Source organism: Oncorhynchus keta, chromosome 32, assembly GCF_023373465.1.
Source record: "Oncorhynchus keta strain PuntledgeMale-10-30-2019 chromosome 32, Oket_V2, whole genome shotgun sequence".
NCBI classification, from domain to species: Eukaryota; Metazoa; Chordata; class Actinopteri; order Salmoniformes; family Salmonidae; genus Oncorhynchus; species Oncorhynchus keta.
Genome location: NC_068452.1, coordinates 36,434,002 through 36,459,171, shown reverse-complemented (window position 1 = coordinate 36,459,171; position 25,170 = coordinate 36,434,002). Strand labels below are relative to the sequence as shown.

General features: G+C 42.7%; 1 pseudogene and 2 gene segments (V, D, J or C); all 3 read right to left on the bottom strand.

Moving 5' to 3' along the window:
• The window catches only part of LOC118364685 (uncharacterized), a 245,041-nt pseudogene that overhangs the window by 132,832 nt on the left and 87,039 nt on the right, over positions 1-25,170 (bottom strand).
• On the bottom strand, positions 6,125-8,927 carry LOC118364689 (immunoglobulin heavy variable 3-21-like). The segment is given in 3 exon segments: positions 6,125-6,654; positions 8,114-8,238; positions 8,342-8,927. Coding segments are annotated over 3 exon segments (363 nt in total).
• On the bottom strand, positions 20,241-24,770 carry LOC118365677 (Ig mu chain C region membrane-bound form-like). The segment is given in 7 exon segments: positions 20,241-20,520; positions 20,679-20,833; positions 21,644-21,961; positions 22,298-22,615; positions 22,740-23,024; positions 23,213-23,512; positions 24,380-24,770. Coding segments are annotated over 7 exon segments (1,407 nt in total).

The window sequence follows — 25,170 nt, the reverse complement described above, 5'->3', positions numbered from 1 at the left end:
TATCCTCCAGGCCGGCTCGGTCCTCCCCTCCCGCTCCGTGGCTCGACGACTCCTTGCGAGCTCACAGAACAGGGCTCCGGGCAGCCGAGCGGAAATGGAGGAAAACTCGCCTCCCTGCGGACCTGGCATCCTTTCACTCCCTCCTCTCTACATTTTCCTCCTCTGTCTCTGCTGCTAAAGCCACTTTCTACCATTCTAAATTCCAAGCATCTGCCTCTAACCCTAGGAAGCTCTTTGCCACCTTCTCCTCCCTCCTGAATCCTCCCCCCTCCTCCCTCTCTGCAGATGACTTCGTCAACCATTTTGAAAAGAAGGTCGACGACATCCGATCCTCGTTTGCTAAGTCAAACGACACCGCTGGTTCTGCTCACACTGCCCTACCCTATGCTCTGACCTCTTTCTCCCCTCTCTCCCAGATGAAATCTCGCGTCTTGTGACGGCCGGCCGCCCAACAACCTGCCCGCTTGACCCTATCCCCTCCTCTCTTCTCCAGACCATTTCCGGAGACCTTCTCCCTTACCTCACCTCGCTCATCAACTCATCCCTGACCGCTGGCTACGTCCCTCCCGTCTTCAAGAGAGCGAGAGTTGCACCCCTTCTGAAAAAACCTACACTCGATCCCTCCGATGTCAACAACTACAGACCAGTATCCCTTCTCTCTTTTCTCTCCAAAACTCTTGAGCGTGCCGTCCTTGGCCAGCTCTACCGCTATCTCTCTCAGAATGACCTTCTTGATCCAAATCAGTCAGGTTTCAAGACTAGTCATTCAACTGAGACTGCTCTTCTCTGTATCACGGAGGCGCTGCGCACTGCTAAAGCTAACTCTCTCTCCTCTGCTCTCATCCTTCTAGACCTATCGGCTGCCTTCGATACTGTGAACCATCAGATCCTCCTCTCCACCCTCTCCGAGTTGGGCATCTCCGGCGCGGCCCACGCTTGGATTGCGTCCTACCTGACAGGTTGCTCCTACCAGGTGGCGTGGTGAGAATCTGTCTCCTCACCACGCGCTCTCACCACTGGTGTCCCCCAGGGCTCTGTTCTAGGCCCTCTCTTATTCTCGCTATACACCAAGTCACTTGGCTCTGTCATAACCTCACATGGTCTCTCCTATCATTGCTATGCAGACGACACACAATTAATCTTCTCCTTTCCCCCTTCTGATGACCAGGTGGCGAATCGCATCTCTGCATGTCTGGCAGACATATCAGTGTGGATGACGGATCACCACCTCAAGCTGAACCTCAGCAAGACGGAGCTCCTCTTCCTCCCGGGAAGGACTGCCCGTTCCATGATCTCGCCATCACGGTTGACAACTCCATTGTGTCCTCCTCCCAGAGCGCTAAGAACCTTGGCGTGATCCTGGACAACACCCTGACGTTCTCAACTAACATCAAGGCGGTGTCCCGTTCCTGTAGGTTCATGCTCTACAACATCCGCAGAGTACGACCCTGCCTCACACAGGAAGCGGCGCAGGTCCTAATCCAGGCACTTGTCATCTCCCGTCTTGATTACTGCAACTCGCTGTTGGCTGGGCTCCCTGCCTGTGCCATTAAACCCCTACAACTGATCCAGAACGCCGCAGCCCGTCTGGTGTTCAACCTTCCCAAGTTCTCTCACGTCACCCCGCTCTTCCGCTCTCTCCACTGGCTTCCAGTTGAAGCTCGCATCCGCTACAAGACCATGGTGCTTGCCTACGGAGCTGTGAGGGGAACGGCACCTCAGTACCTCCAGGCTCTGATCAGGCCCTACACCCAAACAAGGGCACTGCGTTCATCCACCTCTGGCCTGCTCGCCTCCCTACCACTGAGGAAGTACAGTTCCCGCTCAGCCCAGTCAAAACTGTTCGCTGCTCTGGCCCCCCAATGGTGGAACAAACTCCCTCACGACGCCAGGACAGCGGAGTCAATCACCACCTTCCGGAGACACCTGAAACCCCACCTCTTCAAGGAATACCTAGGATAGGGTAAGTAATCCTTCTCACCCCCCCCCCCCCAAAAAAGATTTAGATGCACTATTGTAAAGTGGCTGTTCCACTGGATGTCATAAGGTGTATGCACCAATTTGTGAGTCGCTCTGGATAAGAGCGTCTGCTAAATGACTTAAATGTAATGTAAATGTAAATGTAATGTAATGTAATATTGTTGTATCGGTGTCAGGGTTTTCCTGTGGTGAAGTAGAGGAGGACCAAAACGCAGCGTGGTCATATTGACTCATGTTTAATAAAAACGGATAAACATGAACACTACAAAACAATAAACGTGGAAAACCAAAAACAGCCCTATCTGGTGCAAAACACAGAGATAGGAACAATCACCCACAAAACCCAACACAAAACAGGCTACCTAAATATGGTTCCCAATCAGAGACAACGACTAACACCTGCCTCTGATTGAGAACCATATCAGGTCAAACATAGAAATAGACAAACCAGACACACAACATAGAATGCCCACCCAGCTCACGTCCTGACCAACACTAAAACAAGGAAAACACATACTAACGATGGACAGAACGTGACAGAACCCCCAAGGTGCGGACTCCGAACGCACAACCTAAACCTATAGGGGAGGGTCTGGGTGGGCATCTCTCCGCGGTGGCGGCTCTGGCGCTGGACGTGGACCCCACTCCATAATTGTCTTAGTCCACCTCCTTAGTGTCCCTTGAGTGGCGACCCTCGCTGCTAACCTTGGCCTAGGAAACCTAACAATGGGCCCCACTGGACTGAGGTAGCTCGGGACCGAGGGGAAGCTCGGGACCGAGGGGAAGCTCGGGACCGAGGGGAAGCTCGGGAGTGAGAGGAAGCTCAGGCAGGTTGATGGATCTACCAGATCCTGGCTGGCTGGTGGTTCCGGCAGATCCTGGCTGACTGGCAGATCCTGGCACACTGGCGGATCCTGGCTGACTGGCAGATCCTTGGCCGACTGGCGGATCCTGGCCGACTGGCGGATCCTGGCCGACTGGCGGATCCTGGCTGACTGGTAGTTCTGGCAGATCCTGGCTGACTGGCGGATCCTGGCAGATCCTGGCTGATCCTGGCTGACTGGCAGTTCTGGCGGATCCTGGCAGACTGGCGGATCCTGGCAGACTGGCGGATCTAACTGATCCTGGCCGACTGGCAGATCCTGGCCGACTGGCAGATCCTGGCTGACTGGCAGTTCTGGCGGATCCTGGCGGATCCTGGCTGACTGGCGGATCCTGGCTGACTGGCGGATCCTGGCAGACTGGCGGATCCTGGCAGACTGGCGGATCCTGGCAGACTGGCGGATCCTGGCAGACTGGCGAATCTAACTGATCCTGGCTGACTGGCAGATCCTGGCCGACTGGCAGATCCTGGCCGACTGGCAGATCCTGGCGGATCCTGGCTGACTGGCAGTTCTGGCGGATCCTGGCTGACTGGCGGATCCTGGCGGATCATGGCTGACTGGCGGATCCTGGCGGATCCTGGCAGACTGGCGGATCCTGGCGGATCCTGGCAGACTGGCGGATCTAACTGATCCTGGCAGACTGGCGGATCCTGGCTGACTGGCATATCCTGGCCGACTGGCATATCCTGGCCGACTGGCATATCCTGGCTGACTGGCATATCCTGGCCGACTGGCGGATCCTGGCAGTTCTGGCTGATCCTGACCGACTGGCAGATCTGGCAGATCCTGGCCGACTGGCGGATGCTGGCAGTTCTGGCGGATCCTGGCCGACTGGCGGATCCTGGCCGACTGGCGGATCCTGGCGGATCCTGGCAGATCTGGCGGATCCTGGCAGATCTGGCGGATCCTGGCAGATCTGGCGGATCCTGGCAGACTGGCGGATCCTGGCAGATCTAGCGGATCCTGGCCGACTGGCGGATCCTGGCCGACTGGCGGATCCTGGCCGACTGGCGGATCCTGGCCGACTGGCGGATCCTGGCTGACTGGCAGATCCTGGCTGACTGGCACTTCTGGCGGATCCTGGCTGAATGGCGGATCTAACTGATCCTGGCTGACTGGCAGATCCTGGCAGACTGGCGGATCCTGGCAGACTGGCGGATCCTGGCAGACTGGCGGATCCTGGCAGACTGGCGGATCCTGGCCGACTGGCGGATCCTGGCCGACTGGCGGATCCTGGCTGACTGGCACTTCTGGCGGATCCTGGCTGAATGGCGGATCTAACTGATCCTGGCTGACTGGCAGATCCTGGCCCGACTGGCGGATCCTGGCTGACTGGTGGATCCTGGCAGACTGGCGGCACTGGCGGCGCTGGGCAGACTGGCGGCACTGGCGGCGCTGGGCAGACTGGCGGCACTGGCGGCGCTGGGCAGACGGGTACCTCAGACGGCGCTGGGCAGACTGGCGGCGCTGGGCAGACTGGTAGCTCAGACGGCGCTGGGCAGACGGGTAGCTCAGACGGCGCTGGTCCTTGGTTGGTGGGGGATTCTGTCAGGGTTTTCCTGTGGTGAAGTAGAGGAGGACCAAAACGCAGTGTGGTTATATTGACTCATGTTTAATAAAAACAGATAAACATGAACACTACAAAACAATAAACATGGAAAACCAAAAACAGCCCTATCTGGTGCAAAACACAGAGACAGGAACAATCACCCACAAAACAGGCTACCTAAATATGGTTCCCAATCAGAGACAATGACTAACACCTGCCTCTGATTGAGAACCATATCAGGCCAAACATAGAAATAGACAAACCAGACACACAACATAGAATGCCCACCCAGCTCACGTCCTGACCAACACTAAAACAAGGAAAACACATACGAACGATGGACAGAACTTGACAATCGGGGTATTATACTATTTGTATTGTAGATGTGTAGTGGTGTAATAATGTTATATTATGTACTGTTTATCTTTAGTTGTATGTGTATTGCAAGTGCCTTTATGTGTTTGGACACCAGGAAGAGTAGCTGCTGCCTCGGCAGGAATTAATGGGGATCCTTAATGAATACAAATACTCAGACATTCTTCAGTCACAATTATGTACTGTATAGGGCTTTACTTACAGTGTATAGACATCACCATGACAACTTGTGTGGTCAGTTTATTCACAGCACTGCAGCCTCCTGTGTCACTGTGTCTCTGGCACAATAATAAACAGCAGAGTCTTCAGTGTTCAGGCTGTTCATCTGGAGATACACCTGGAGATTGTGAACTAACCCTGAACTGACTGGGAGTAGTAGATAGTACTACCACTTGGACCAGAAATACAAGCTATCCATTCCAAACATTTACCAGAAGCCTTTCTGATCTAGTTCGTCAGAGCTAGTTGAGATTCCAGAATATGTACAGGTCAGTTTGTGGGATTCTCCAGACATTTTAGCAACTGGTTCAGAATCAGTCAGTGTTTGGCCCTGAAAACCTGTGAAAATTCAAAATGACAATGTTTAACACTATCACATAAAAAAAATACTTTGAAGTTTGAACACATCCCATTTTATTCATCTGTAGGGCATAAATCTGTTGTTATTGAGTTATAATGGTTACAATTAATACTATTTGAAAAAGCCTGTTTGAGACTGATTTTAGTGGACAAAACAGACTCACACACATACCGTGAATGAACACCAACATAAGAATTAAACTATAGAGTCCTCATTGTTCAGTATTAGTTAATGCAGGTCTCGCATTAACGAATACTGTTAATGCAGAGAACGCTGATAAACTGTGTGGTGGTCCTTCTGTGGCTCAGTTGGTAGAGCATGGCGCTTGTAACGCCAGGGTAGTGGGTTCGATTCCCGGGACCACCCATACGTAGAATGTATGCACACATGACTGTAAGTCGCTTTGGATAAAAGCGTCAGCTAAATGGCATATGTTATTATTAACTGAGAGGGCATTAAACAGAGAGCAAAGTTGCACTTGGCCAAATCAATTCCAGTAATTAACTAAATAATTATACTTTTATTATGACACTTCACGACCCACCAATAACACTTTAGGTCATGACTGATACTTTAACCCATTACAGTCTAAGTGCTGGCTGGGGAATGGGTGAGGTGTTGTACTATAGTTTGCCATCAGATATTATATTTAATTTTGATTCACATGATTACTTTTATGACTTTTTCTTCATATTTTTGATCCAAAAATGGCAGGTATGTGTTGTAGAACAAGGATCGGACCAAAATGCAGCGTGATGATGATTCATGATATATTTTAATGAAGGAAAACCTATTCATGCAGAAACTACAAAAATAATGAAATGAAATAATGAAAACCGAAACAGCCCTATCCGGTGCAAACACAAAGACAGGAACAATCACCCACGAATATGGCTGCCTAAATATGGTTCCCAATCAGAGACAACGATAATCACCTGACTCTGATTGAGAACCGCCTCAGGCAGCCATAGACTACGTAGACACCCCACAAAACTCCTAAGACAAAAACACACCACAATAACCCATGTCACACCCTGGCCTGACCAAATAAATAAAGAAAACACTAAATACTAAGACCAAGGCGTGACAGTTAATCAGTTTTTGTACAGCACTGCACAATAATAAACAGCAGAGTCGTCAGTCTTCAGATTGTTCAACTGGAGATACACCTGCTCTTTGCTATTGTCTCTGGAGATGGTGAACCGACCCTGAAAAGACTGGGAATAGTAGATGTAACTACTACCACTGCTAATATAGGACACCCACTCCAGTCCTTTCCCAGGAGCCTGTCTGATCCAAGCTGCATCAATGTTTCCACCAAACCCGTTATATCTACAGGTCAGTTTGTGGGAATCCTGATGCTTTTTAACCACTGGTCCAGACTCAGTCAGTGTCTGACCCTGGACAGCTGTGGAAATGAAATACCCCAAACTTTAGAATGCAAACATTCATATACATGAAAGGTGATGTCTTTAAACATGTCAATATTCATCATTTTCTGAAAAATTACTGAAAATGATGGAACATTCATTCTAGTGAACACAGAATATTGTAACTTAAATTTTACAAAGACCAACATGAGTACTAAACTCCAGACAGTCCTCATTGTTCAGTGATAGTCAGGTTATATGCTGTGCTTGCTACCGAATCAATCCACACTGCCTATAATGAGAAGGCCAGGGCTGATTATAAAGGGATAAACGGGAGGGAGACTTTGCATAGACCGCAGGTTTAAATATCCTGACAGGGAGAGATCTTCTGCTCTATTCCTTTATTCTCTCTCCTCTCTGTCCTTTGTTCTTCTCTCTGTAGTTCAGATTCTACTTATGAGACGTGTTGACTATAATGGCTTTAGTATGATGTGTTGAAGATCAGCAACACAGGGACAAAAGTTCTGCATGGTTTTAATGCTTTTGGTAAGGTTAAGTAATTCATTTGCATTTTATTGCATGACAAGTATTTGATACATCAGAAAAGCAGAACTTCATATTTGGTACAGAAACCTTTGTTTGCAATTACAGAGATCATAAGTTTCCTGTAGTTCTTGACCAGGTTTGCAAACACTGCAGCAGGGATTTTGGCCCACTCCTCCATACAGACCTTCTCCAGATCCTTCAGGTTTCGGGGCTGTCACTGGGCAATACGGTCTTTCAGCTCCCTCCAAAGATTTTCTATTGGGTTCAGGTCTGGAGACTGGCTAGGCCACTCCAGGACCCTGAGATGCTTCTTATGGAGCCACTCCTTAGTTGCCCTTGCTGTGTGTTTCGGGATGTTGTCATGCTGGAAGACCCAGCCACGAACCATCTTCAATGCTCTTACTGAGGGAAGGAGGTTGTTGGTCAAGATCTCGCGATACATGGCCCACACCAATACACAGCATTGTCAGTTTTAGAAATGATAATTTCAGAGCTGTAATACAGTACAGTATATATGTTTATAAGGGAGAGGGAAAGACAGTGTTAAGACAACAAAGACAGTCAGGTATAAAAGGACTGGGAATATCATTGCAAAAAGGGGGGAAATGGGTGAGTTCTTCACAGTGAACAACTGTAGACAAAGCATTTACAATGAAACTCACTACAATAAAATCATTTTTAAGTTTTAACACAGCTGAAGCCATTGCTAATTGTTTTGTCTGACCCCCAAATCCAGATATACTCACAGGAGGCAACTGCCAGCAGCAGCAGAGATGCAGGGAACATGTGTGGCAATATAAGCAACCCACTCCAGTCCTTTCCCAGGAGCCTGTCTGACCCAGTTCATCCCATAGCTACTGAATGTGAACCCAGAGGTTGTACAGGTCAGTTTGTGTGATCCTCCAGGCTTTTTAACTACTGGTCCAGACTCAGTCAATGTCTGACCATAAACACCTGTGGAAATAAAAAACAGAGATCTTGTTGAAGTTAAAACTAAAACCTGATGTCAACTTGTCTATTTGATAAACAGTAAAAATTAAACATACTGTATCCTCACCTGTTAGATAGACTGTCAGTAAGAGCATTCCTGTGGTAGGAAACATGGTGATCTGTGTAGTTCTCTAAAGGGAGTTTAGACAGTCCTCAGCAGAAAAAGCCTTCAACAGAGACATTAATAAAGATGGAGGACGGGAGAGTTTTGCATGAGACCCTCCTCACTGGGAGAACCAATCACAAGAGAATATGATACATTCCTACAGTTCAACTGGTATGAGGTTATTTTGAGATGCTCATTTATGGAACATAACATCGACCTGGGAACGACTTACAATGAGACATTTAAGAATGACCTATTACAGTAGAGTATTTGTACCTTTTCTGCGTCATCAAAGTATGTCAGAATGAAACCATCTGAATCCCTCAATACTAATTTTGGTGAAGACATTTTTTACTAAGCTTTATAATAGAGATGGTATTCCATTCTAACTGTTTGTGATTTCATCCTGTGATATGTAATGATGACAAATTCAGGTATGTTTATCCCCGTTTCGTTCCGTTTGCTTCCATTTAATTTTTTTTTTCAACAGAATCGGCGGAATGAATACATCCCTGATCACAGGCAAACATAGTTCATTTTCATAGTATCCTTTAAAAACAGCATGATCACCCTGCTCATTGCACATATAATTATGTGGAATTTATCAAGTTGTTCAAAACTGTTAAAATATTGTCTTTCTTTTTCTTTGAGTCAACTACTTACCACATGTTATGCACTTCAGCGCTATCTAGCTGTATCTTATGCTTTCAGTACTATATATATTTTTTTATTTATTTCATCTTTATTCAACCAGGTAGGCTAGTTGAGAACAAGTTCTCATTTACAACTGCGACCTGGCCAAGATAAAGCAAAGCAGTGCGACACAAACAACAACAAAGTTACACATGGAATAAACAAGTGTACAGTCAATAACACAATAAAAAAGTCTATATACAGTGTGTGCAAATGGCGTAAGGAGGTAAGGCAATAAATAGGCCATAGTAGCGAAGTAATTACAATTTATCAGATTAACACTGGAGTGATAGTTGAGCAGATGATGATGTGCAAGTAGAAATACTGGTGTGCAAAAGAGCAGAAAAGTTAATAAAAACAATATGGTGATGAGGTAGGTAGATTGGGTGGGCTATTTACAGATGGGCTACGTACAGCTGCAGCGATCGGTTAGCTGCTCAGATAGCTGATGTTTAAAGTTAGTGAGGGAAATAAAAGTCTCTAGCTTCAGCGATTTTTGCAATTAGTTCCAGTCATTGGCGGCAGAGGACTGGAAGGAAAGGCGGCCAAAGGAGGTGTTGGCTTTGGGGATGATGAGTGAGATATACCTGCTGAAGTGCGTGCTACGGGTGGGTGTTGTTATTGTGACCAGTGAGCTGAGATAATGCAGCGCTTTACCTAGCATAGACTTATAGATGACCTGGAGCCAGTGGGTTTGGCGGCGAATATGTAGCGAGGGCCATCCGACTAGAGCATACAGGTCGCAGTGGTGGGTGGTATAAGGGGCTTTGGTGACAAAACTGATGGCACTGTGATCGACTGCATTCAGTTTGCTGAGTAGAGTATTGGAAGCTATTTTGTGAATGACATCCCCGAAGTCTAGGATCGGTAGGATAGTCAGTTTTACAAGGGTATGTTTGGCGATGGTGGCTTTGTTGCGAAATAGGAAGCCGATTCTAGATTTAATTTTGGATTGGAGATGTTTAATATGAGTCTGGAAGGAGAGTTTACAGTCTTGCCAGACTCCTATGTATTTGTAGTTGTCCACATATTCTAAGTCAGAACCGTCCAGAGTAGTGATGTTGGTCGGGCGGGCGGGTGCGGGCAGCGAATGGTTGAAAAGCATGCATTTGGTTTTACTAGCGTTTAAGAGCAGTTGGAGGACACGGAAGGAGTGTGGTATGGCACTGAATCTCGTTTGGAGGATAGTTAACTTCTTACGGATCGGTAGGGCGCTGGTGGCAAATTCAAAATAAAAAAATATAATATTAAACATTCATTTAAATACAAGTGTCATACATGATTCGTTATCTTAGAATCTTGATAATCTAACATTGTTGTCAGATTACTAAAAGGCTTTACGGTGAAAGCATAGCATTTGATTGTCTGAGGTCAGCACCCCCATATTAGCATAGCCTACAAACCAGCACAGGTGTCACAAAATAACAAATAGCGATAAAATAAGGCACTTACTTACAAGATGCATACAAAGGATCCCAAGAAGTTACCATCAAAGTTTGTCCAAACAACTCAAACGATGTTTATTATTAATCCTCAAGATGTCTAATATCTAAATAAACAATAATATTTCAACCAGAGAGAACTATGTCCAATACCAAAGCAAAAGAAGGCAACGCGCGCCCTCGTTCAAGTGCGCAAAAAGCCAATACACTATCCACGGAAAAACAACAAGTACTTCTCAATTTTTCAGAAAAACAAGCCTAAAACCTTGTATAAAGGCTAAAGGCTATTAAAACTGGTCGTCTAGTGCGTTGGGGACAGAGAATAAAAGGAGCAGATTCATGGTGTGGTAGAATAGATTCAGGGCAAAATGTACAGACAAGGGTATGTTGGGGTGCGGGTACAGTGGAGGTAAACCCAGACACTGAATGATGATAAAAGAGGTTGCATCTCTGGACGCTAGCGCTGGGTGAAGTCACCGTATGTGTGGGAGGTGGGACAAAAGAGGTATCTTAGGCATTTTGAGTGGGACTAGGGGCTCCGCAGTAAACTAAAACAATAATGACTATCCTAAACAACAGTATACAAGGCATATTGACATTTGAGAGAGACATAAAGCGAGGCATAAAGCAATCACATGTGTGTATTGGGAGAGCTAGCTAAGACAACAATGGGTAAGACAACAACAGCTCATCAGCTAAGACAACAACAACAGTTAAAATGGCAATGAATGGGCAGAGAGGGTCAGTTAACTACACACAGGGCCTGAGTTCGAGGCTGGGACCGACAGATAGACAAAAATAAACAAAATGGAGTACCGTGATTAACTGGAGAATGAGATTCATTCTCTGATCCTTTGATTGGGTGGACAATGTGTCAGTTCATGCCGCATGATCTTTGATAGGTTGGAGGACATAAGTAAGTAAAGCAGTTGTAATTACAGGGTGGATATGACAGCAGCCAGGGAAAACACTGGAGTGGATTGAGATCATCTGGGGTGGTGGATCCATCATCTCTGGAGCCTCTTTTAAGAGCAGATTCACCATCTCCAGAGACAGTAGTAATGTACTGTACTTAGACATCACCTGTCTGCAGGCTGAGGACACAGCTGTGTATTATTGTGCTCGGGGGTCACGGTGATACAAAACAGCACCAGACCTGTACAAAAACTCACCTACTCCATAAATGGTTGGAGTTATATGTACACATCAGGAGTGGGCGATCTTAGCCTTTACATGAAATACATCCTACTATGATCTGATGACTGTATGAACTATGTGTAGTATCTGTCTCTAGTCATAACGTAGGTCTACTATAGGAGAAGGACAGATCTAGAAATGACGCAATACCCTCACTATTAAACATTTATTAAAATGTTATTCAAATATTGTGTTATTGATTATTGAGCACGAGAGATGTAAGAAACATGTTTCTCTGTTCGATGGTAGACAGTGTGTGTCTGGTTACTGACAGACAGAGTTTTTGCAGTGATGAAGGTTGTCTGTGACTGTGTGTGTGGCTGCCTTTCAGAGCTGGTCATTGATATACAGTTCATAGCAGAGGACCTTATTTGCATATTAGAGAAGAGTCAATATTGATGGTCTAGGATCCAGAAAATATATGCTGTACAGTATTCCATACAAGCATCACTAACTGTATAATGCTTACAGTAGGAAACTAAGTGATCAACATTAGATACAACCTATTCTACAGTTATCATGGGGGATTTAGAAGTTTTCTCCAGGGGGACCACAGACAGGGAGTATTAATAAAGTAGCTATCTACTACGTCAGGAGACAGCAGAACAAAATACCACCTAACCCACAGCAGCACTACCATAGAGTTCATGGTCAGATTTTCTAGGTCAGATAGTTAGTAAGCTTGATGTGTCATTCACCACAGATATTTGGAACATGAACCATTCTGCAAATCTAGGTTAGCAAGAGAAAGTGTTAAATGAGAGAGGAGGGTGCTGTGGTTGAAGGAGGGGTATACATTCTCTTCTTCATAAAGCATCAATTTGTTGCTGTGGAAGATATACAGTGTATGAGAGGAAGAGGCAATAGTAGAGATACCCGATGAAACTAGTTCAGCTCAACATTATTAATGCCATTTTGATAATCATGGAGGGAAGATTTTACATGACTGAAGTGCAGATAGATTTAGGTGAAGCTGACATAGAGATGGATCAGTATGGTGTTGTTGAAGGGGAAGAGGAGGGAGAAGGGGAAGAGGAGAGAGATCGTGGATGTTCAGGCCCGGCCCAGATGACACCAGTGGGCTCTGTTGTCATCTCACAGATTAAAGACTAATTCTGTTGCTCTGCGTTCAACAAAATGTAGAGTTTGTACCATATGCTTTCAGAAAATATAATTGGTTTACCAAGAGTAAAACATGACCATTAAAGCTGTCATTTTAGTGACCTTGAAATCAGAATGGTACAAAAGCCTTTATTTCCCCATTTAAGGCCTTTTCTCATTTGGGAAAATATCTGTCCTCCATCCTCTCTCCCCTGTGACCCAGAAACCGTTATGTGGTTGAGGAGAGTGTAAATGTGTTAGTGGTCGAACAGAAGTGTGTTCTCCCCTCCTTGATAGCCACCTTTAATCGAGGATAGCCATGTGTAATACTACCTGAGTCCTTCGCTGAAGAGTTTTGACATCTGCCCTTTGAAGTAGTTGTTGTTTTCTAGAAGGAGAAAAGCATGCAGACATTTAATAAACTAAATGATATGTTACTTTTTCCATTATCCTATAAAATATCTTGCACAACTAGTTAAATTAGTTGTATCACTTTTCAGCTTTATTTAGGGATTCCAACCATGGAAAAGTAATTTGCCTGATGATGCACGAGTGGAGTCTCATTTCATACAAGCACATTTTGGTCCACGTTCCTTCTCCTCGCTGCCTCTTCTCGATTACCCAAAACAAGAATGACCCACTTTGTGTCTGTTGACAAATGTTGCTTTGTTATTAAATAAAACACATTTTTACAATTCATAGGTTGTTGTTTAAGCGTTGTGAACAAGTTCAATATGTTCTGTAATATGCTGGATGTGCAGGCTTTTGTACTAGCCTTACACCAACACATTGGACAATAATAATAATAATAATATATGCCATTTAGCAGACGCTTTTATCCAAAGCGACTTACAGTCATGTGTGCATACATTCTACGTATGGGTGGTCCCGGGGATCGAACCCACTACCCTGGCGTTACAAGCGCCATGCTCTACCAACTGAGCTACAGAAGGACCACTAGTCCAACAAAGTCAAGGGCCTTAAGCAGTGTCAACTCTAGCCTTTTGGGGACAAAATAATATCTAGACATCTCACAGCCCTATTCATGAAGCATAGACAGTGTTTCTAAGGTAAAGACATCTCATATTAAAGCATACGGTTGTTTACCCCAGCTGTTTACAGAGGAGGGTTAGTGAAGTGTGTCAGGGGAGAACAACAGTGTGTACATGTTTCACATCCTGTCGGAGGGTTTTTTGTACAGATCCACCACACATTCACATCACTGTGTCTGTCCAGCGTGCACAGTAATACACAGCAGAGTCCTCTGCCTTCAGACCAGACAGTTTCAGATGTGTCATGCTCACTGAGCTGTCTTTGGTCAGTTCAATCCGTTCCTCCAGGGTTTTGGCATAGCCTGCTGCTCCAGTAATGGTGTTGATCCAGCCCATCCATTCCAATGGTTTCCCTGTAGGTTGGTGAATACAGTTCATACCATAGCTTGTAAAGGTGTACCCAGTTCCTCTGCAAGAGAGGTTAAGAGTTTCTCCGCTCTGCTGCCAGTTTGATTCTCTGAGGGGTTTTTGTACAGATCCTCCACTCACTCACACCACTGTGTCTCTCTTGCACAGTAATACACAGCAGAGTCCTCTGTTCTCAGACCAGACAGCTTCAGATACACCATGCTGTTAGAATTGTCTCTGGTGACTTCTATCCGTCCTTCAACACTTTTTGCATATACAGTTCCACTAGCATCATACCATATAATGCCTATCCATTCAAGAGCTCTTCCCGCAGGTTGACGTATCCAGGCCATGTTGTAGCTACTAAAGGTAAAGCCAGATCCCTTACAGGAGAGGCTGAGAGGTTCTGCAGGCTTTTTCAGGACTGGACTGGAGGGAATTTCCTCCAGACTCTGACTATACACCCCTAATAGAGAAAAGAGAATGAAGACAATAGATCACTAATATGTTAACTCAATGGATATTGTAATTATCTGGGAAACGTAAAACACTTTGTTCCAATGAATTGCTAGATTATTGAGTACATACTACAGAGGCCCAGCAAGACTAGGAGGAGGTGTAGTTTGCCTGTCATCTTTTCAGGATGGAAGACAATTAATCTATGAGAGGAAACATCACATAAGTACACAGACTTGTGAGTCAGAATTTGCATGACATCCATGGTTGGTTGATAGCATGTCACATGCATATAAAAGGGTTTCAAGGTAATTCATTCTAAGACAAAGCCAGACATCATCAGCAAACATTTTCTGTATTGTTTAAACAGTAAAGTACTTTTTTTTCAAATCTCTCAAACAAACATTGATTCATGTATTATGAAATAATTTTTATTAAATCATATTACATTTTTATATTTCCCACAACAATATCACCAACACATTCATACAAGTGGCCCCTGCAAGAAATTGCGGTATGTTGTCTCGTACGTTTTTTGAAAAGTTTTGAATCCGGCCTATTGCCCTTGACACAACTTTCATCACCGTTATCCTTTCTCTCTATATGTTCAATAAAGTCAGAAAATACCTTACAAATGTTTGTTTTTTAAACAACACACACAAAAAACAATAATGAACAATTCACATCCTGAAGTACTGTACCCTAAAATGCAATTATAAACAAACAAATAAATGGCTAAACATCACTCGATTACTTTTTCAAATCATGTGTCATTTTCTCCCACATCTGCAGTACATCACTGTTTTGTGTTTTATATATATGTTACTGCACTTTTACAATGATACTGTTCATTGGTCTTTTTTTAGGGTTAATCGAGATACTATTTCAGGGAAATGGCTTGATCTGAGTGCAGGTGCATCCTGGGTAGAAGTCATGCTTTGGTAGCTTTGAACTATTGCACAAAACACTCATTTTGATAGACCAGCCTTATAAAACACGTTCTTAAAACTTCTTAAGGATGATGCAGAATACAGTTCCCATGCAGGAACATCACTCAGCGGAATATCAGAGCGCCACCTATAGTTTTTAATAAAACTCAAACTTTCATTAAACTTTCATTAAAATACACATTCAAGGTAGTGAATTAAAGCTACACTCGTTGTGAATCTATCCACCAAGTCAGATTTGTAAAATGCTTTTCGGCGAAAGCATGAGAAGCTATTATCTGATAGCATGTACCCCCAAAATACTGCAACTTCACCTAGCACGACAGATTTTGCGGTAGCCGGCGCTACCCAAAACGCAGAAATAAAATATAAAACATTCATTACCTTTGACGAGCTTCTTTCTTGGCACTCCTAGATGTCCCATAAACATCACTGTTGGGTCTTTTTTTATTTATTAAATCGGTCCATATATATATATATATATATATATATATATATATATATATATATATATAGCCTAGATATCGATCTATGAAGACTGTGTAATCAAGGAAAAAACTGAGTTTGATAACGCAACGTCATTTTTTTAAATTAAAGAAGTCGACGATAAACTTTCACAAAACACTTCGAAATACTTTTGTAATGCAACTTTAGGTATTAGTAAACGTTAATAATCTATCAAAATGATCACGGGGCGATGTATATTCAATAGCTCCACGTCCTGATATCGTGTCCAAATATTCCTCAAACAAAACAGTCGGAGACCGGAAAAAATGCGCTGCCTTGTTTCGGTTTAGTAGGCAAATGACAAGACTGTTGACATTGTGTGGAAGCTGTAGGTATTGCAACCTCGGCCCCATTTAATGTGGTTCACGTTTAACAATTGGTTGAAGTGGCGCATGGATATATTTTCCCATTTTCAGTGATCAGATTTTACTGCACTTTTCGATGAAACGCACGTTCTGTTATAGTCACAGCCATGATTTAACCAGTTTTATAAACGTCTGAGTGTTTTCTATCCACACATACTAATCATATGCATATACTATATTCCTGGCATGAGTAGCAGGGTGCTGAAATGTTGCGCAATTTTTAACAAAAAGCTGCGAAAATTCGCATGAGCCCTATCAGGGTTCTCACCCGTTTATACAATTATAATGAAGACATAGTAAAGTATTTAGGGGAACAGCTATGAGAAACCAAAATAGAGCAATTTGTTATTTTAGTTAAGGACTCATTGTTCAATGCAATTCTTGAAAATTGTGTTATATTTATTACAAACACAAACCATGCATATGGTGTGTCAATAACATTGTGTGTGATGAGTAGCAGTGAATGATTGAAAATATAAAATTATATAAGTAATACAACTGTTAGCAAGGTCTATAATATAAATGAAATAGTGATTCAATGGTCTGATTCTTTGATCCATCTCACCATTTATTCAAACCAAATGCTAATCGTGTCCATGTGATTGAAACATTGTATGGTTACCAGACACCAGCTGACTCATGCAAAAAGACAGTTTCTCCTCAGCTGAAACAATGTAGTGAGAATTAGATCATGAAAGTGTATAGGAACAGTCCCTGGGCTACTTAACTGCTTGAACTGTCTATCTGAAACATCAGAGATGCTAAACTGGGACCCTGAAACACCCAGGTGACCCAGGTGAGTTCACCAAGCGTGGTGCCACACAGCTGTGAGGGTCACAGGGGGGAAGAGAGATGGGTGGGGTGTGTGAGAGAAACAGACACAACTGATAAAAGCAGAGCAGGACCGGTGTGGAACAAAAACAACTTTTGACCTCTGTCATTGCCAACAAATGGTATATAACAAAGTATTGATATAAACTTTTGTTATTGACCAAATACTTATTTTCCACCATAATTTGCAAATACATTCATAAAAAATCCTACAATGTGATTTTCTGGATTTTTTTTCTCATTTTGTCTGTCATCGTTGAAGTGTACCTATGATGAAAATTACAGGCCTCTCTCATCTTTTTAAGTGGGAGAACTTGCACAATTGGTGGCTGACTAAATACTTTTTTTGCCCCACTGTAAATGCACCAGCACGTTTAGGTTAGCTGACTGTAGACAATCAGAATGTCAATGTCTGTGTTCCTTAGGTGTCAGGACTCTCACACTCTGTGCTTGGTATAGGTGGTAGCTTTTTGTCATGGACTGTATCATTGTGACCTGCTATATGGCACAGTGGTTTAACCCTGTACAAACCCCCCACCACTCTGTGCAGGGCCAAAGCTGGAATAAACATGTGTAACTTTTCACAACAACCACAACATGATCTATTGATTTTGATCTCATAAGGGTAAGTAAGGGTAAGTAATCCTTCTCACCCCCCCCCAACAAGATTTAGATGCAAGTGGCTGTTCCACTGGTTGTCATAGGTGTTTGCACCAATTTGTAAGTCGCTCTGGATAAGAGCGTCTGCTAAATGACTTAAATGTAAATGTAAACAGAATGTCAAATGATGTTTTGCTACATATTATTAAATCTTGATTAGTTTGGACTTTCAGCTTTTGCTCTGTCAGGCATTTTGACTATAACAATGATCATTTCATTTCTTTACACAGTACATTTTTTTGTCATTATTGAAAGTTGAAAATATTTTTTTTAACTTAAAATGAACACATTCTGTTGTCAGAATCCAATAATTGGATAATTGGAGTAGCTGTTTTAGCCAGTAAAGTTAATCCTGTCAGATATTATAATCTAAATGTATATGAAGAAATGCCAATCCATTCTCACCGGCCATCAAGGATAGACTGCACAGATGAGAATGGATAATCATACAACTTAGTCATAATCATACAACTTAAAGAGTGAGATACGCAGCATCTCTTTAGGTTGTAAAATACATGTTATTTGCACAACAGGAATATAAATGTGTTCTTGAACGTAGCCTTAGATGACAGTGTTTAGCTGGTTTACAAGAGCTGCTGTTCTCAAGCTCCCTGTAGTTGTTAGCAGAAGTAGCCTCATGCACTGAATACAGGTGTTGCTGTTGATGGCAGCTCTGATGCCCTGGCAGCCTGCTAGTCTCCAGTAGTTGTAAGGTTCTGCTTTCTTTTCTTAGTCAACATTGTGTTTTTTATCTTTGTGTTCTTGAACGTATCCCTGTTTCTTTGTGTTCTGGAACCTCGCCCTGTCTTTCATTTTTGTTCATTGATTTCACCTGTGTTCGTTTCTCACCTGGTCTCATCAGCTCCCTATTTAGTTCAGTCAGTTCTTTCTGTTTGTATGGTTGTGAGGTATTGTTTGTTTTTGACTGCCTACCTGTGCTTGACCATTGCCTGCATGTGACCATGATACCTGCCTTCTGCTAAGGCATAATAAACATCTGCTGTGCTCTGCGTGTGCATCTACACCTTTTCTCCCTGAGTATTCATTACAGTAGTATTTACACACATAGAAAATGACCTGTATCTAAGTCAGTGGTTCACAACTGTGATGGGATATAAAATTCTGTGGCACACGTAAAATGTCCCTATTAATTAATTAATTTAGTTGTAATGATCACATCTGATCCATTCTGAAAATCATCTATTTTATGTGACAAACATTTGTGTCAATAAATTATATAGGGTTTATTTTAAATATGTTAATAGTTTTCATAGTTTCTTAATCTTGAGCGTTAATTTGTCTTTAAGAGTCGATTGGTCCGGGGTTAATTAACATCACAATTCTTTTTTTAATCTGTCATTTTCATCTCTTCCAATTTTAAAATCAAAATCAGGAAATGTTTCAAAGCACACCTGAGAGTTTCTCAACTCACTCTGTATTTAGCGACTGCAAGAGCAGAAAGAGTCTCTTAACAACAAGGAACTTTGGTCCCAATGAGGACCCAGCCGAGAAGAGATCAACATCCGACGAGCTTCTCCTTCACGTCTCTATGGATTAAAATGACAATTTTAATCCAATTGGTTAGATCCTTTTTCCCATTAAGATGGGGTTTTAATTAATTGAACTATTGTCTGATAGGGTGGGAACCATTGATCGAAGTTACCAAATAATCAACAACTATAATAATCATCATCAAAGCACTGAAATATACAGTATATGTGTGTGTGCTGGTGTGGATGTGTTGCTTTGGTACATGAGGTGTTTCTCTTCTTTCAAAGAAGTGGTCCTGGCAGTTGCTGGACAGTTTCAGTGCCACAGGTGTGGTATCAAGGGGATAGAGAGAGAGGAAGCTGCTTTTGCGTGACACTATTATTAGACAAGTTAGAGAACCAAGAAACCACCTCAGATCAACTGATAACAGAATGTTGAAGTCTTAGTTAAATATGACAGATATAGCCTAACGTTGTTTTAATCTGTCCTGGGAGGGAATACAGCTGTACATTGTCTCCATAGATAACTGCCAAGCAGAAACATCTCAGTAGGCAATGTCTTTTTATTTTACCTTTATTTAACTAGGCAAGTCAGTTAAGAACAAATTACGGCCTAGGAACAGTGGGTTAACTGCCTTGTTCAGGGGCAGAATAAACGTTACTGGTCCAACACTCTAACCAAAAGGCTATCTGCCGCCCCAAACACAATATAGGATGTGTCCTTGTCCCAGTATTAGCATCCAGTGGATGTGTCAGTAAAATGACAATGACTTGCTAAAAGTTAGACTTTATTCAAGTGAAAAAAGACACAGACATCACAGGATACTTTTATATTTAAAGATACTGTACAATAAAAATCAATTAATGAAAAATAACATATCACCACAATGCTTGTATAATATTGAGAACAACAATACCAATCAATAATGTATAGGATATATACATAACATTATTACTGAAGAACACTACTCCATAACCATCTCAGACCATTTTATTTCTAATCTAGACACATCTATCTCTGCAGTCCATCATGTGTTCTTCACTGCTTCATCTGAAAGGAGGCAGAGACAGATACGGATTATTACAGTAAACAGACAATAAACAAACAAACACTTGATACCTTATTCTTTCATTTAAAATCGTGACCTTTCAGCTGCCAATGGCCTTCATCAGAAGTCTACAATCACAATAAATAAGCGGTGTCAGTACCTTGACCAGGCTGAGTACTGTGCTGTAGGTGAGAGAGAGAAGGAAGAGGATGATAAAGGAGGAGGTGGTGGACCACAAGCTGCTGAACTCATCCTCAAAGTTGTCCGTGCAGCTCAGAGCGAAGCCCACCTCAGGCTCAGTCAGTAGGATGTTCTCTGAGTACAGGGAGAGAGACAGGTGGTGAGGAACGGACATATACTTGTGTCTGCGTGTGTGTGTGTGTTCATGTGTGTCTGCTTGTTCGCGTGTGTGTCTGTATATTCATGTGTTCATGTGTATTGTACACCTGTATTAGTCTTCATCATAATTTGAGCTACATGAGCTCAAATGATATGTACACACACAGACACACACATCAACACACAAAGAACACATGAAACTGACCTGTGCAGACTTATATATTGTCCAAATATTAACATGCACACCCACTCACATTATATCAAGCTACACCTATACACTAAATAGTACATCCATGTCCACCATACTGGGGGCATAGTACTACTACAGTACATCTCTTCTGCAGCTGTTGTGTCTTTTCATGCCAAAAAGCAATTGTCTTCATTTTGTTTTATATTTACAATAGACCAGTATATTTTCTAAGACATGAAGTAATTGATATACGAACACCAAACCATGTGATCTCATATGCAGTATTGTTTATTAGCCAGCCTCCACATTAGGAAGACACATTGAACAATGACAAAGGACAACAATGGCAAAACAAGACGTTGCAATAGGACAGAAATCGTATAACACAGTAGACTGGACAATATCACATTAGACAATATACATGTCTATAGTCAACAAAACAATGACAAACAATGACAACACTAACATGTTAACTTTAACTCAAAGAGGACAACAGGGGTGTTCTAATTGACAATTCTGACCCACAGAGGAGTCAATAAGGAGACAGAACGACACAACACACACATATTAATATCACTTGTCTTCACATGAGTTACCCAAGGACTTCGACACACTCCTCTCCTGAGGTGTGGTATTGTTGTCCGAGCCGAGGTGCTTGACGGCGCATGTGAAAACCGAGTTTCCCTCCCACTCCTTCTTGGTGGTGGTAAAGACGCTGGTGACAGAATAGTTGCCTTTCTGGGTTTTCTGAGGAGGGCTGGTGACCCCATCCTGGTAATCACTGCTGTTCACCTGCCACATGATGTAGACATCACAGAGAGAGGGGCAGACCACCAGGCACACCAGAGTCACTTCCCCCTCCTCCCTGGTGTCTTCCTCCGGGAGAAGGTGGACAGACACTGAAGGGGCTTCACCTGCAAGAGGATTGATTTTAAGGAGAAACGTTACACTCATGTATGTGTAGGTACATATGAAAACCAGTATGTGAATATCAGTTTAAAATCCACCCTAGTGGTCCTTAACCCTGGTTCTGGAGCAACACAGGGGTGTGCAGGTATTTTTTCTAGTCCAGCGCTAACACACCTGATTCAACTAAGCAAAGATTATGATTAGTTAATAAGTTGATTTGCTGACTCAGGTGTGTTAGCGTTGGGCTGGAGCAAAAGTCTGCACATCCTATGCCTCCCTCTCCAGAACCTGGAGTATGTGACTACTTATCACAACCACATTGAGATGTTTCAGTGACCTACTTCCTTTGGTGAAGCTGATGTCCTGAATGACCGGTGTGTCTTCACCTCTCTTCATGGCAGAACACTGGACTTTGTTCACATTGGTCCACTCTATCTGGTCTATGGTCAGAGTACTGACCCTGCTGTTCAGGTTGCCCTTTGATTCAATAGGTTTCATAATGATGCCTCTCGTCTTGGCCTGTCCGTTGACCTGCCAGGTGATGTTGGTACCAGACACTGTGTCCTGGTCTGTACCAGTGATGACACAGTCCAGTACTGCTTGGTTGTCCAAGAACACCTCTTTCACACTCGGTGGGTTCAGAGTCACCGTCAGTGGTTCTGAAAGGGGAGAGAAGCAGTGTGAAGGCAGGACATGTTATTGATGAGGAACTACACTACATATTAGATATACTGTATGTGAGCATGACATCTATTGTAGTACAGTCTACTCCTATGTACAGACCTGTTTTGGAGATCGTCTTTATGGTGGGTTGTCCTTGGTGCTGCACCACACAGCTGTACTTGACCTTGTTGTTCCAGTCAGTGTTGTTGACCTTCAGCAGACTGCTGGCTGAAAAGAGGCCTGATGGCTGTAGGCCTACAGTAGGGGTCTGGCCCTCCACCTCCATGTCATTCTTCTTCCAGGTGACAGTGACTTTGTTGGGGGTGAAATCTTCAATCATACACATCAGGTACTGGGTGGTGCCAATGGGTGCAGACAGCAAAGACACTGATGGAAGCTTTGAGACTGAGTAGTGGGAGGTAAAAAAACGTCTGCAAGTTAGTTTAACCACTGATATTTTAAAGACATCCAGGGTTAATGCCAAGTATCATTTTATAATCAGGTTTTCTAAACAGAAATAGTTTACATCACAAACATTCAAATGCAATCTTTAGAACTTCATATAGAAATACAATATGATGACCATCTCTTACCTGGTTTATTGATGACTGCTGTCTTCGCACCTCCAGCATGTTCCACAGAACACCTGAAATACTTAGAGTTTTCCCAGACATTCTTAGCCACGCGGACCTGGCTGACTCCTGTGTAGGTTTCCCCGCTCTGGACTGCTGGGTATTGGATGAAGTCCGTCAGCGCTTTCCCACTGGCGTCTGTCCATTTGAAGGTGTGTGAGGAAGGTGAGAAGCCTTTAGCGACACAACCGAGACTGTAGATGTCGTTAGAAGGGGTTCCACAGTTCATAAGAGTGAGTAGAGTGGAGGGGGCTGTGGTTGCTGCAAGAAAGAAAGATTGAAATAGAGAAAGGTATCACTTTATTTGAATGTACAGAAATGACCAGGTAACTACTAGGAAATACCATGGTAAAATAGTCATTACACAGTTGTAACCTAATAACTAGTATTTCATTTAATCTGGCACTATATGGCACCATTTAATTCCATGTAGTTGGTTGTCTTGTATTCTTTGATGTGTAATGACCACTACATGTCTAGTTTTATTAGTTTTATGTACAGGATAGGATACAAATACACAATCTAAAAAAAAACGTACGTTCAGGTTCCTTCTCAACAATGCAACAACAATAAGAAATAATAAAAGATAAGAAGACGAACATAAAGTAAGTGGCTCAGTAGAATAGAATAAACATTTTAGAAAAGGTATAATACAGGAAGGTACATTTAAATACACATTAACACATTCAATTGCAGACAGATTTACCAGTGAACAGAACTGTAAAATAAAACATAATGTTCCTCTAATAAAACATTTTAATGTAATTATTTATATTGATTAAGGTGATGCAAATTAACAGTCAATTCAATATAGGCTGAGATGGAGTATTATTCTTATACCCTATAATCAGTTTATGTGTTAGACTCCCATATGAATAGCCTACATTTTTGTTTTCACATGGTCGTTTTTGACCTAAAGCAAAGCCTATATAATCATCTAATAAACATCAATTGCAAAAAGTGAAAGACGTATGTGGTGAGAACAAACAATATACTGCTTTTTCTAGGTGTGCTACACTAACAACATTATCCAAGTAGTGATGTCTACCTTTCTCCATAAAACAATGATTATCTACAAACCACAACAATTTGATTGCATTAAAAAAACACTCAAAAACAATGGCTTACCTGATGATACTGTGACCATTGTTCCTTTCCCCCAATAGTCAAAGTATCCACCATACACAGTGTGACAAGGGCATATGCCAAGCAATACAAAAACCACCCTCTTTACAGCAATCAGTTTCAACTAATCTTGATAACTCCATCACTAAACCAAAGTAAATTGGTTTGTAAAAAAAATCTGAATAGATGCCACATTCTAACAGTCACACTTCCTCAACAACATGTTTCCACAATATGGATCATTTTCTGGTATTTTTTTCTGAGGAACAAATGGGTTTCTATTTATAAGACGAAACAAACGTTTGCATTATTCTACAACAGCAGAACCTAGAAAATGAGGAACTATTTGACTTTCAAGGAAATAAGCAAATTGAGGTAAACCATTTCTTTAGTGGAACAGGTGGATTTAAGGACATTTTGCATCTGAAAAATGCTAAATATATATGTTCTTTCTACACTCTACATAGAATGGGAAAATTAAACATTTGATGTATATTACATTTAAGTTTGCTTACCTGTTGAGACGGTGACTTGTGTCCCTTTACCCCAGTAGTCAAAAGCATCACAGTGCTCTGTCTCCATTCACTGCCTGTACAAAAACCCTGCACCTAAATAGGTCGCTTTAAAGTCATGATACTGAATCCAATAAACATTCAAATAAATGCAATTTATTGTTGTCAATTCAGTTTTGAATATCTTTTAAAAACTCATGCTCAGGTCCATGTCATGACATGGGGTTATATCAACATCAGATGGTCATTTGAAGAATATTGTATAGTTTCTCCCCATTGTCC